This window comes from Macrotis lagotis, chromosome 1 (genome assembly GCF_037893015.1).
Source record: "Macrotis lagotis isolate mMagLag1 chromosome 1, bilby.v1.9.chrom.fasta, whole genome shotgun sequence".
Classification (NCBI taxonomy): domain Eukaryota; kingdom Metazoa; phylum Chordata; class Mammalia; order Peramelemorphia; family Peramelidae; genus Macrotis; species Macrotis lagotis.
Window position 1 is genome coordinate 621,931,212 of NC_133658.1, and position 14,364 is coordinate 621,945,575.

Below are 14,364 nucleotides of genomic sequence, written 5' to 3' on the forward strand. Positions count from 1 at the left end.
AACTGGAAAGGTGGTGCTACTTTTGATAGAAATAGAGAAGTTTGGAAGTAGGGTGGATTTTGAAAGAAAGATTGTAAGTTCTTTATTGAGAAACTCTATTGAGTTTGAGATGTCTCCAAATGTGTGGATTTGTTTCACTTCACTATGCTTATTTGTAAAAGGATCATGGTTTTCTTTTCTTATTTGGTGGGGAAAAGATGCTAAAGAGAAAATTTTTTTTTTCAAAACAGTCACCAAACATTCTGTAATGCATAGAAAGCATAAGAAGGTTCTGAAGAAAACACAGATAAGCAGGACAATTTGAAAGCAACATTAAAGTTATTATGTATTTTTTTAAAAAGCAAGCTATCCATAATAGATTTTTAGTTTCACATATAATCTTCTTTTCTCCTTTTTTTGAGGTTTTTGCAAGGCAAATGGGGTTAAGTGGCTTACCCAAGGCCACACAGCTAGGTAATTATTAAGTGTCTGAGGTCGGATTTGAACTCAAGTACTCCTGACTCCAGGGCCGGTACTCTATCCACTGCGCCACCTAGCCACCCCCCCATAATCCTTTTTCTATTCTGTTCTCATATGTAATTTTTTTTAGTGGCTTATGAAATTAAGACTATAAAACAAGTTAAAATAAATGTCCATTCTCATGATATTAAGTTGATACAGTATATATGTGTTAATGAAATGAGTCAACACAACTTCTTAGTTGTGTTGACTCATTTCCTTAATCTATTCATTCATCTATTCATTTGAACCTATAGAACTATAGAAAGATTTTTTTTAAAAGAGTTATGTATGGCTCACTAGCTTCTGTTTGCAAATCTTACCAGTTTTATGTGTGTGAAAAATGCAACCTGCCAGTGACATTTTTAAAGATCAATACACCATTGTTCATAGGATATTATTAGTTCAGTTTATAAGGCTCCTCTCCAACCTCCCCCCTTTCCCTCTTCAATGCTCTTTCAAATGACTACTGTAACAAGTGGTGAGGAGTGCCATGAGCGGGCTCAGGTTGTGCCACCATATTATAATTTATAGAGCACATGCCACTCATGTGCATAAAAATCCTTTCCAGGGTTCAAGTGATACCCAGAAAACTACTGGAGGGAGAACTAAGGCAGGAGAGAGTTGCTGGATCAGTACACCAAAAAAAATTTTTAAAAAGTAATAGTGCGGCAACATAGGGGCAATGATCAACCTTGATGGAGTCGCTCATTCCATCAGTGCAACAACGAGGGACAATTTGGGGCTGTCTGCAATGGAGAATACCCCCTGTATCCAGAGAAAGAACTGCGGAATTTGAGCAAAGGCCAAAGACTATTACAGTCAAATTAGGGAAAAAAACCTGATATCTTATTGTCTGATCTTGCTATCTCTTATACTTCATGTTTTTTCCTTAAGGAGATGATTTCTCACTCATGACATTCAATTTGGATTGATGTATACCATGGAAACAATGTAAAGACTGACAAATTGTCTTCTGTGGGAGATGGGGGGAGGGAAGTAAGATTAGGGGAAAAAATTGTAAAACTCAAAATAAAAAAAAATCTTTCAAAAAAAGTAATAGTGAAGTACAGACAGGAAATAGGAACAAGGAATCTGGATGCAGAGAAGGCTAGGAAAGAGAACTTGTCAGGGTGTGAGGTAAGGCAGAGTGAGGGAAAATAACTGGAGCCAGTAAGTCAAGGAAGGGATAAGACTCACAGGAATCTGACAAATTTGAAGGACTTTTCCCAATTTTCAATCTCTCTAAAGCATTTTGACACTGTTGGCTACCTTCTGAATACTCTCACCTGACTGGGAATTTGTGATATTTTTCTTTCTTTGTTCTTCTTTTACCCTTTTGTTCATTTCTCAGTCTCTCTTGCTATATCATCATCCAGATCATGCCCCTTAAATGGATATATTCCAAGAATTTGTCCTGGGTCCACATTCTCATGGTAACCTCATCAACTCCCATGAGTTCTATTATCATCTCTGATGGCTCCCAAATCTATTTATTCAACCCTGGACACTATCTGAATCGTGCCCCACATATCCAACTGATTATTGCATTTTTTAATTTTTAACAATTATATGCAAAGGATAGTTTTCAACATTCATCCCTTTGCAAGCTTTTGAGTTCCACATTTTTCTATCATCCTCCCTTCCCTCTCCCCTCCCCAAGGCAGTGAGCAATCTGATATAGATTGAAAATATACAATCGTGTTTAACTTATTTAACTTATTAGTTATACTGTGAAAGAAGAATTAGAACTAGGGAACCATGAGAAAGAAAGAAAAAATATAAAAGAAGTTTTAAAAGGTGAACATGTGCTTTGCTCTGCATTCAGAATCTCTGAATGTGGATGGCATTTTCCATAGCATATCTTAAGGATTATCCTTCACTGAATTGTTGTGAGATCCATCATATTAACCTATTGAATATTTTCAAATTTAATATATCTGAAACAGAACTCATTTTCTTTTTCCCCAAACCTGACCCTCTTCTGAATTTCTCTAATTTTTCCAATTACACAATTTGAAATCTAAGAGATATTCTTAAGCACTTTTTCTCCCTCACCTTTTATATTCAATAAAGTCTCGTCAAGTCTACCTTCACAAAAATCTGTCATATTTGTTCCATTCTCTTTACTCACATGACTACCTTGGTAATTTAAGTCCACAGTAATAATCCAAGAAGAGGTGATAAAGTTGACCATATGAGTGAAAGGGAAAAAAGAGACACAAGAAATGTGAACATAGAAGTAAGAGTTGGCAACTAAGTGGGTTCATAGCATGAATGAGAGTGAGGAATCAAGGAAGACACAGAGTTTAGAAACTTTGATCATTAGAAGAGGGGCAGCATATGGGGAAAGATAATGAATGAAGTTTTGGTCATGTTAAATTTGAAATGCCTATAACATGCAGTTTGAAATGTCCAGGAGGCAGTTTATTATATAGTTCTGAAATGGAAATGTATATCTGAGAACCATCAAGGTAGAAAAAGCAATTAAACACATTTGAACTGAATAGATCATCAAGAATGAGGTGAAGGAGCTGCTAGGTGGTGCAGCGGATAGAGCACCATCCGTGGAGTCAGGAGTACCTGAGTTCAAATCTGGCCTCAGACACTTAATAATTACCTAGCTGTGTGGCCTTTGGCAAGTCACTTAACCCCATTTGCCTTGCAAAAAAATCTAAAAAAAAAAAAAAGAATGAGGAGAGGAGAGCAGAGCAGAAAAGGAACCCAAGACAAAGCCTTGTGGTACACACTTATAATTAGAGGACAGGATCTCAATGATAATCCAACAAAGGAGATAAAGGAAACTATCAGACAGACAGGAGAAGAACAGAGTAAAGAGTGTCACAAAGCTGCAGAAAGAGAACATTTCCAGAAGGAGATGTGTCAAATGCTGCAGAAAGGTAAAGGAGAATGAAGATTGAGAAAAGGTCATCAGATTTGGGCAGTCAGAGATCAATGATGATTTTGGGGAAGGTAGAAAACCAAATTACAGGGGATTTAGAAAGTGAGGTGAGAGGCAGTGAAAAATAATGAGAAGAGACAGTATTTTCAAAGAATTTGGCAAAGGGAGGAGATATAGAATGATAATTTGTAGTGATGCAAAGATTTAGTTAGGTTTTTTTTAAAGCATTTGATCTTATTTATAGGCAGTAGAGAAAGCACCAAGATATAGGCAGAGATTGAATTTTAAATAGACATAGAAGATGAAAACAAGCAATTGTCTGAAGAAGTTCAGAGAGGATGGGATAAAGGGTATATTTAGAAGAGCTGGTATTGGCTGTGAAAGGGATTATATTTCAACAGACTGGAATAAAGGAGTAGAAAATGGGTTATAATACCAAGAGGTTATTAGATGAAGAAAAAGTTCTTTATTTTCTCAGCAAAGTATGGGAAAAGGTCTTCAATTGTGAGAATGGAGGAGAAATTGGCATAGGAGATTTAAGGAGAGAAAATATTTGAAAGGATTTTAGCACAGGAAAAGAGAATTAATTAGGATAAATAAAAGGATTGCCTTGCTCTAGTGAGGGTCCAGTTAAGATTAGAAAACAGAAATCTTCCATGGTCCTAGCCATCATGTAGTTACATAACTTTTTAATACCTCCATTCAGTAGCATGTTAGTAAGAGCTGATAAGAAAATTAAAAATAATGCATAGTTTGGCAAAAGATGAGTGGAGAAAGGATAAAGGATTAAGACATTCAAGAATAGAGTATATTGTAAGTCAACTAAAGAGCTGACAATAGGAAAGGAGGACAGTGAAGCCATAGCAGAAATAAAGCCTGAGAAATTACTGAAGACTAGAAATATTGAAAATCATATTGAAGATGAAGAATAGGTTTAGAAGGAGAAATAGAACAAAAGGGGGGAAACAAAATAATAGAATATATTGATCAGATAAAAGACTCTCAGAATTCTTGATTATGAAAGTAGAATATTTGTGCATTATGTAGAAAGTTCAGAGGTATAATTATCCCTGTGTATCATCATGATGGAGAGGAGGAAGTCATGACAGTTTGAGCATATTGAGAAATGGAGAGGTAAGGGTAATTAAGGGAAAATGCACACACACACACACACACACACACACACACACACACACACACATATATATATATATATATATATATATATATATATATATATTAAGTTCTCCTTGTCTAAGAGTAACAACTGAAATATCAAAATAAGACTGAAAGACAGGTATTGAATTCTTTTTTTCTGTCTTTCTTTTTGGTTTCTGCAAGGCAATGGGGTTATGTGACTTGTCCAAGGTCACATAGCTAGGCAATTATTAAGTGTCTCAGGCTAAATCTGAACTCAAGTTCTCCTGACTCCAGGGCCGGTGCTCTATCTACTGCTCCACTCAGCAGTCCCATACTGAATTCTTTATGAAAAGGAGAATAACCTGAGGCTAGTAGATAATTACAACTTATCTGGATTGAGTGATAAATTTGAATAAAGTGAATTTTAAAGGAAAGGTTGCTTAATAGCAGAGGGAAAGTCTAGAAATAGCAATAGGGTACTAGGAGTATTCCTAATCCCTTCTCCTAGACCAGTGTGTTTGAAGGTATGAGAGAAAGTACAACCAATAATAAAGAATATAGTAAAGGTTACAGTGTTAAGAGCAGCTTGGAAAGATTCAGGTCTCTATGAGACCCAGAAGATAGAAGGAGCACAAGAGTGAGAAGAGGAAAGGTCTAAAACAAATGGATATCATTCATTATGAGTAAGTGAGAATTCCAAAGGACACAATGGAAAGGGAAGGCAGAGAGGTCTGTGGAGGAGCAGGACTGGGGTGGATGAGGATTATAAAATGTAGTTTCCCCTTAGGCAATCAGGGATTCAATATCATTGTGATTTATAGAGGTAAAGATGGTGGGAGATCATAGAAGGAAAACCTTCAAGGAAAGATGATTATATCTTAATAATCAGGGAGCTAACTGAGTCTCTATTTAGTGGTCAGTCAGTTGGGTTATGTTGGGTCTACCTTGGTGACATTGGAATGACTCACTTAAAACTCCATCTCCAGTCTTTAAGTTTTTGCACTATCTATCTCCCATACCCCTATTATAATCTCTCTTTACCTCTACCTCTCAGAATCCCTAGTTTATTTTGAATAAAATAGTGATGCCCTTTTCTAAGGGTGATTTCTGTCATTTTTATCAGTGATTTGGATAAAGGCATAAATGGCACACTCATGACATTAGCACATGATATATATCTGAAATGAATAGTCAATACACTAAATGCCAATGTCAAGATCCAAAAATAAGCTAAAATGTTGGCAGAGGAACATCCAGGTGGCACAGTGGATAGAGCACAGCCCTAAGGGAGGAGGGATCAGAAGGACCTTAGTTCAAATCTGGCCTCAAATACTTACTTGCTGTGTGATCCTGGGCAAGTCATTTAACCCTGATTACCTCCAAGAAATAATTAAAATAAAATGTTGGGCTTAATCTTATAAAATGGAATTGAATTGGAGTTATAGAAGCCAATTTAGCATCTTCCATTTTTTAAATGTACTTTTCTTGCTGTCTGAAGTGAGGAAATGTGTGTGTGTGTGTGTCTCAGTACCTTTGCTCTCTGCCTTTTCTCATAAATTGCTTGCTCTCAAGTCTAGGAAGATGCTGTCCAACTATAAAACCAGTCTAATATAAGTGACCCTTCAGTTACCTTTAAGTTCATGAACTTGCCCCAGTAGTTGTCTGCAGTTTATGACTGTATACTGCAATTTAGACACTGGCAAGTAAATTGGGAACTAATAAGATATCCTGACCTTTCCTGAATGTCATAATTTCTTTTCCTATTTGTCATGACCTAAAGAAGAAGCTTAGGCAGTTATTTTTATCCTTTTCTTTGTTCCTTTTTCTTTTCATCAATTTGTTTTTCTGAAATGGGGTTAAGTATTTTATGTCCTCTTCTGTTAATCTGGGCAGTTTATATTTTTGTAAATATTCATCCATTTCATTCAGGTTATCCAATTTATTGGCATATAGTTTGGCAAAGTAGCTCAGAATTATCTCTTTAATTTCTTCCTCATTGTTGTTAGTTTACCCTTTTTGTTTTTTATACTGGTAATTTGGTCATCTTCTTTCTCTTTATTTTAACCAAAGATTTGTCTATTTTATTGGCCTTTTCATAAAACCAACTCTTAGTTTAATTTATGAGATCAATGGTTTTCTTTCTTTCAATCTTATTCATTTCTCCCTTGATTTTTCAGAATTTCTACTTTGGTATTTAATTGGAGATCTTTAATTTGTTCTTTTTCTAGTTTTTTTTAATTGCATATTCATTGCATATTTAATTGCATATTTTTAATTGCAATTCATTGATCTCCTCTTTCTCTACTTTATTCATATAACCATTTAGAGACATAAAGTTTCCCCTCAAAATTGTATGATGTCTCATTAGTATCATTTTCTTGAATATAATTATTATTTCTATGATTTGCTGTTTGATCCACCCATTATTTAAGATTGTTATTATTTAGTTTCCAATTAGTTATTGATTTATCTTTCCACAATCCTTTATGACCTGTAATTTTTATTGCATCGTGGTCTGATGTAATTTATTGAATTTATTATTTCTGCCTTTCTGCATTTGATTATAAGGTTTTTGTGTCCTACTACATGGTCAATTTCATGTAGGTGCCATGCACTGCTGAGAAAAAGGTATATCCTTTTCTATCCCCATTAAATTTTCTCCAGAGGTCTATCATATCTAATTTTTATAAGATTTCATTCACCTTTTAAACTTCCTTCTTATTTATTTTGTAGTTAGATTTATCTGGTTCTGAGAGAGGGAGGTTGAGGTGTCCCATTATTTAAGTTTTACTGTCTATGTCTCCTTGTAATTCACTCAGATTTTCCTCTAGGAATTTGGATGCTATACCACTAAGTGCATACATGTTTAATAATAATATGGCTTCATTACCAATGGGTTCTTTTATTTATTCAAGGCAATGGGGTTAAATGATTTGCCCAAGGTCACACAGCTAGGTAATTATTTAGTGTCCCAGGTTGGATTTGAGCACAGTTCCTTCTGATTTCAGGGCCAGTGTTCTATTCACTGCACCATCTAGCTGCCCCACCAATGTGTCCTTTTAAGAAGATGTAGTTTCTTTCCTTATCCCTTGTAATGAGATTGATTTTTGCTTTTACTTTATATTTTACAAGATCGCAGCCTCTAATTTTTTTTACTTCAGCTGAAACAACATATTTTGCTCCATCCTTTTACCTTTACCCTGTGTGTATCTCTCTGCTTCCAATGAGTTTCTTTTTAACCAAATATTGTAGGATTCTGGTTTTTAATGCAATATGCTATCCACTTCTGTTTATGAGACAATTCATCCTATTCACATTTGCAGTTCAGATTACTAAATCTGTATTTACCTTCATTCTATCTTTCTCTATATTTTTCTCTTTCCTTTACTCTTATTCCTTGTCACTTACTCATTTAGTCCCTTTCCCCTTTAACTTATCTTTTACATTTTAATTAAATTTAAATTTAATTAAATTAATTAAAATTAATTAATTAATTAAAATTAAATTTAATTAAATTTAAATTTTCTTTTAAAATTTAACTTTCAGTTTATTTTCACTTATACCTTTGCCTTCCATTTTATCAATCCCTTCTTCCTTTATCTTTCCTTTCCCCTGTCTCTACCTTTCCTGTAGATTAGGATGGATTTTTAAACCCAAGTGGGAATGTATCTTATTCCCTCTCTGGATCAAATCTATTGAATAGAATTTACACAGTGTTCACACACACCCTTCTTTCCCTCTAAAATTATAAATCTTCGTGCCCCCTTCACCTGGTATTATTTATCACTCAAATACTATTGATCAGGTATCATTGATCACAATTTCATTATTTGCTTGCTTGATTAGTTCAAATTGTTATCAAAGTATCAACACAGATGATTGCTTGCTTTCTTGATAAACAGCATTGTCTCAAATTACAGTAAATTACAATTAAAATCATTTTTTAATTTATCCCCTTTGCAAGTACCTTCCAAAGACTCACAATCCTCCTCATGAGCCAAAGTATCATCCAAAGTCAAATCATTTCTTGAACTATTTGTGTCCCTCCCCCCAGGCCCATTTTCTCTCACACTTTACTCTACCCCCCACCCCCAGGTTACTTAACCCATTGATAAATGGAGTAAGAATTAAGTCAAACTCTGATTTAATTAACTATAAGAGAACCTTAAAGGGTTCTAAGTACTGGGAGACTCTAAAAGTCTCAAGAACTTTACCAAAGATTGTAAGTTATGGGAGACACTGACTCAGGACCACCCAGTTTATGATGCAAGGCTTTGTCAGCACGCCAGAATTAAAGTGGGTCAAAGGACAATGAGACACTTAAGTTTAGAGTTAACACTCCTGCTTTTCATTAGGGCTTTTTGTCTCAAAAATAGTGATGTCATCTTGAACCTCTTCACTGGAAAGACAGAACCCAACTATGCCCTTAAATCCAATTTCATCAATTATATTCAACCTTGTAGTTATTCTGAGAATTAAAGATCTCAAAAATTAGAAGTGTTATAATACCTTCCCTTTAAGGATTTTATGCAATTTGATGGTCTTGACCAACATTTGTTTTGTTTTGTTTTTTTCCTTCCCTTTTTCATTTACCCTTTTATGCAACTCTTGAGTTGTGTATTTGGCAATTGAATTCTCCATTCAGTTTTGGTCTTTGTGTCAGGAAATTCTGGAAATCCTTTATTTCATTGAACATCCATCTTTTCCCCTGGCAATTTATGCTGAATTTCTCAGGGTAGTAAATTCTGGGTTATAATGCCAGATCCTTTACCCTCAGATATTTGATTTTCCAGATTCTCTGGTCCTTCAGTTTTGAGGTTGATAGGTTCTGTGTGAGTCTGTGTTTCCTTTGTATTTAAATTATTTTCTTTTTGCTCCTTGCAGTATTCTGTCCTTTATTTAAGCATTCTGGAATTTGTTTATAACAGCCCTCGGAATTTTTATCTAGGGTCTCTTTCTGGAGGGCTTCTGTGCATTCTTTCAATGGTTATATTGTGTTCTTGGGATAGTTTTCCCTAATAATTATTTCCTGTATGATGTTTTCCAGGTTCTTTTTTTCTATCTAGTCCAATGATACATAGATGATCTCTCCTGGTTCTATTTTTCCAGGTCATTTTTTTTCCTCAAAAGTATTTTACTTTTTCTTCAATTTTTTTTAGTCTTTTTATTTTGTTTGATGGAATCTTGTAGTCCCATGGAATCTTTTGTTTCTATTTGTTCAATTCTAATTTTTAGGGTTTTATTTTCTTCAATTACCTTTGGTGTTTCCTTTTTAAAGGTGTTGAATTCTCTGGTCAATTTTTCATAATTTTCCTGCATGACTCTCATTTTTTTTTTACATTTTTCTTCTTCCTATCTTCTTTGATTTTTAAATTTTTTTAAGTTCTTTTATGAGCTTTTGGATTTGAGTCCAATTCATAGACTTTAAAAAAAAATTATTTAATGAGCAGAACAGAAAAACATTGTACACCTAACAGCAACACGGGGGTGATGACCAACCTTAATGGATTTACAACAGTCAGGCATAATTTTGGTGTATCTTCAATGGAAAATACCATCTGTATCCAGAGAAAGAATTGTGGAGTTCTAACAAAGACCAAAAACTATTACCTTTAATTTAAAAAAAAAATTATCTTATTATGTAATCTTGCTATCTCATATATTTTTTTCTTCTTAATGATATGATTTCTCTCTCAACACACTCAGCAATTTAGATCAATATATAGCATGGAAACAATGTAAAGACTAACAGATTGCCTTCTGTGAGGGATGGTAGGGGGAGGGAAGCAAGATTAGGGGAAAATTTTTTAAATTCAAAATAAATAAAATCTTTCACAAAATTGAAAAAAAAATATTTAAGTCACTAGGGTTAGGTGACTTGCCCAAGGTCACACAGCTAGGCAATTATTAAGTGTCTGAGGTCACATTTGAACACAGGTCCTCCTGACTGTGAAGTACTTAATTCATAAACTTTTGAGATTTCCCCTGTGAATGATTTTTCACTGATTTTTTCTTCCCACATGGCAGTGTTATCAACTTTGTAAAGTAGTTCTTTTAGCTTTTATGTTCATCTTTGTTTTAGCTCTGCTCCTAAAGTATAGGGAATATAGATCAAAGTTTTTTATGCTGGGACTGGGATCTGTTCCCTGGCTTGTTGGCCAAGATGTTGCCTATGTAATCCAGGTCTTGCCTTTGCAGAGGTTTGTTCTTTCTTTATGTCCAGGGTCTGCCTATGTGGTGATTTGTTACTGACCCAGTTCTGTCTTTTACCCTGGTATTCTCAGGGGTCAAACTTTGTTTGGGATTGGGACCCTCCCTGGCTTGCTATCCAGCTGCTGGGACCTCTGCTATTGTCAGGCTGTCAGGACCTGGACTGCACTGTAGCTAAAAGTCTTCCACTGGCTTTCTGGCTTTCTTACCTCCTGGGTTTTACTTCCCCCTTCCCCCCCAAAAGACAGACCTTCACTGAAGATCCTCCATGATGTCTACAGCTAAAAACATCTTTGAATCTTCTCTTTTTCTTGGTGGGATCTGTAGTTTCAATGTCAAAGTAGAGGCTTCAATTATCTCTGATAGAGAAAAGCTCCCAGAGCATGTTAGCTACATGCCACCATCTTGGCTCTGCCCTGGAAGTCTCCTTTTTCTGTTCTTTCTGAGATGCTCTAATTCTACTTTCCTGTCTTCCCAAGTCACATCAACTTCACAGATCAACAAGAGATAATATGCAAAGTAGTTAAAGACTACCTTGAAATTAGGAAGATTTAGACTGAAGACCTGAAGATCTCACATACTGGGGGGAGAGGGGGGCCATGGGCTAGTGATTAACTTCTCAGTGACCCTGTCAAGTTATCAAACCCTAAGAAGTCAAACTGCTTATCTGAACCCAGGGAAGGAGATTTCACACATGGAATACCCACAAGGAGTTCCTCCATTGAAATCATAGTTCCAGGTCACCAAAAAAAAAAAAAAAAACATGCTGAATCCATTATAAGAGATCATCTTTCCCACACAAAGTCAATCAAAGATTCAATCAACAAATATTTTAAGACTGAATGTACTAAGTACCTAGCTGCAGAATACAAAGATAAAAGTGAGTCACTGCCCTCAAGAAGCTTTCCTTCAAATGGGGAAGCAACAGGGACAAATATTTGCACATACAAAACAGCTTCAAGGTAACTTGAGTGGTGACCAGTTTTCCCAGGAGCCACTGAAGGTCTTATGCAGAGGGTGAATCTTGATCTGAGTTTTGAAAAAACCAAGGGGTAAAAAGATGGAAGCGTATGGAAGATGATCAATAGAAAGGCACAGAATTAAGAGATGGAGTGCTTTGTGTGAGGAACAGAATAAAGGCCACTTTGTACTGGCACTAAAGTTCATTGAGAAGAATGGGTTCTTAATTTTTCCACTGGTTTGGGAACATTGACAAAAGATCATCTGAATACCAACAGTGCCAACTCTATTAGGGTAAAAATTATGATTTCTATTCTGAGTGTCTCTGTATTGTACTGTGTTAGGCTGTGTTGTGTTTTATCACTCTGTGAAGTAGGTAGGCCAAGGTATTATTAGTGATTGAACCCATGACCTGAGTGAGAAGGCTTGGCAGACCCTGCCAACATGCCCAACAGTCATGTTGTCATGAGAATTGTCACACACAGAACACAAGTAACTTCAGTGAAAAAAAACTAATACTTTGGAAGATCAATTACTTCCCCTACATGGCCTACTTTGGCCTTTTGATTTAATAGACTCCTCTGAGCTGAATTTCTACTCTGGCAATCAATCTTTCTTGATGCTCCCTAGATATCTTGTTACCATTTCACAACTGTTCTCCCAACTCAGATGCCAGTTTCTCTGCCTCAGATAGGCAGTCCTTACTATCAACTCCGGAATTTGTCCTATCATTGAGACTTTTCCTCTTTTTGAGAAACTGGGCATCCATAAGTAATTTATCTGATTACACAATTGGTAAGTGGTAGAACTGGAAATTCAAACCCTGATCTTTCCACCTAACCCAAAATGCTCTGACACCATGGTATCATAGAAAGAGGACTGGACTTAAAATCAAGAGAGACCTATGTTCAAATCCAGACTCTGGCATTTACTAACTATGTGACCCTACCTTAGCTTCTCCTAACCCTCAGTTTTCTCATCTGTACAGTGGTGGAAAATGACACTTATAATACTTGCCTCTCATAGTAGATATGAGAATCAAATGAGCTTACATATGTAAAAATACTTTGTAAACTTTAAAGCCCTAATTAAAGGTCATCTCTTATCAAAATTTAAAAGATAAACATTTAAAATCTTCAGATTTCTATCAGAAGTGCCTTTATACATTATGACCTACATGTGACAATTTATCCATTGAAAACTAAATGGAAAAGGGGGTTGTTAAGAAATAAATATTATCTCAAATTGAACAATACATCCCTAAAAATGTTCCTTGTAAGACATTCAAGTTTTGAGAATTTGGTTTTGAAAGTTATTAATATTTTATACTTAGCTCATTTCAAAACCAATGACTAAGGATTTTAAATGGGCCTAAATTAATTTTTGCAGTTTGGCAGGGCCCAGACCAAGTGAAAATGGTGAAGTATAAATACTGAATGAATATCACAAAAGTAGAAAAGATTCTACATAAAAATGTGTGTTTTGGAAAACATTAATGGAGGCAATTTGTCTGAATTGACCAAAGAAGAAGAAAGATGTTATGAAAAGAATTTGAATTATATGGAATAAAAGGCTCATCCAAGATGCTCATAGATGAATTGATTGGAAAAGATAGAGGTCATAGTTTGTGGATTGCACAAAATTTTGGGATACTGGAGTGAGCAGGGTACATCTGAAAATGGTACAGGACAACTTAAATAATCAAAAAGATGAATGAATAAGATAACAATTTACATTCTAATAGGAAAGGAAATGAAGAATAGATGGAAGGATTAGAATTGGAAAAAAAAGAGATAGAATTTGATAAGACATAAGAGAAATAGAACAGAGAATTACTGCCTGAATAAACATGGATAAAATAGAGGGGTAAAAAGGAAAAATCTCATTGGGAAGGAGAGGGACGGAATAGAGATTCACTGATTCCCTATGGATATGAGTATGGATTGAACATAATATAAGTAATGGAAAGTGCTAGATCTTAACAGTCTTCATTCAAATCCTCACCCTATCTATTTGACCTTAGGAAAACTGGGCCCCAGTTTTCTCAGTCAGAAAAGAAAGGGTTACATAATCTTTAACATCTAGTAGTCACTCTATATGATGACCTTCTAGTTGGGTGTACCTTTTGTCTCATCCCCATAATCCTGTACATCCTCACATGGGCTTTCATCTTCACTGGTCCAGCTAGAGTAACTAAGATCTTCACCATGGTCAGACTCCTGAAAATTTGTTTAAAAATGAACTTTGTTTATTTATACTTATATTTATTCTTTTTTAAAAAAACTTTTATTGTATGAATGAAACTTGTAGATTTTTCTCAGAACTGAGCTAACAAATTTGAGCAGATATTATAGATTTAATTCTATTATAAAATCAAGGGTCCAATTGCTCTGGAGCAAACAGTGATTGCTAGTAGTCATATAATCACATAAGCAAGAATTAAGATCAGTGCTAAAAATCACCCAAGTACATAGAAACTAGTATTTTCTATTTTGTTTCTACAGTATATGGACTGCTTACCTGCCATGAATAAGATTTAAGTGGGTAGCTCTATGAGATTCATTTTTACCTCTTTCAGGGAGAAATTGAGAAGAGTCAGATTTTTTTTTAACCCTCTCTCTTAGAAACCTCTCCTAAGAATTTTTAGTTATCAT

The 14,364-nt window shown here is 35.1% G+C and overlaps 1 protein-coding gene across 1 annotated transcript in view; it reads right to left on the bottom strand.

Annotated features, from left to right (window-relative positions):
* Positions 1-14,364, bottom strand: part of MAP3K19 (mitogen-activated protein kinase kinase kinase 19) — a 71,298-nt gene that overhangs the window by 33,627 nt on the left and 23,307 nt on the right. The window contains exon 8 of the mRNA XM_074215052.1: positions 13,833-13,929. Within this exon, the coding sequence (XP_074071153.1) occupies positions 13,833-13,929 (97 nt within the window). The remainder of the gene's footprint in view (positions 1-13,832; positions 13,930-14,364) is intronic.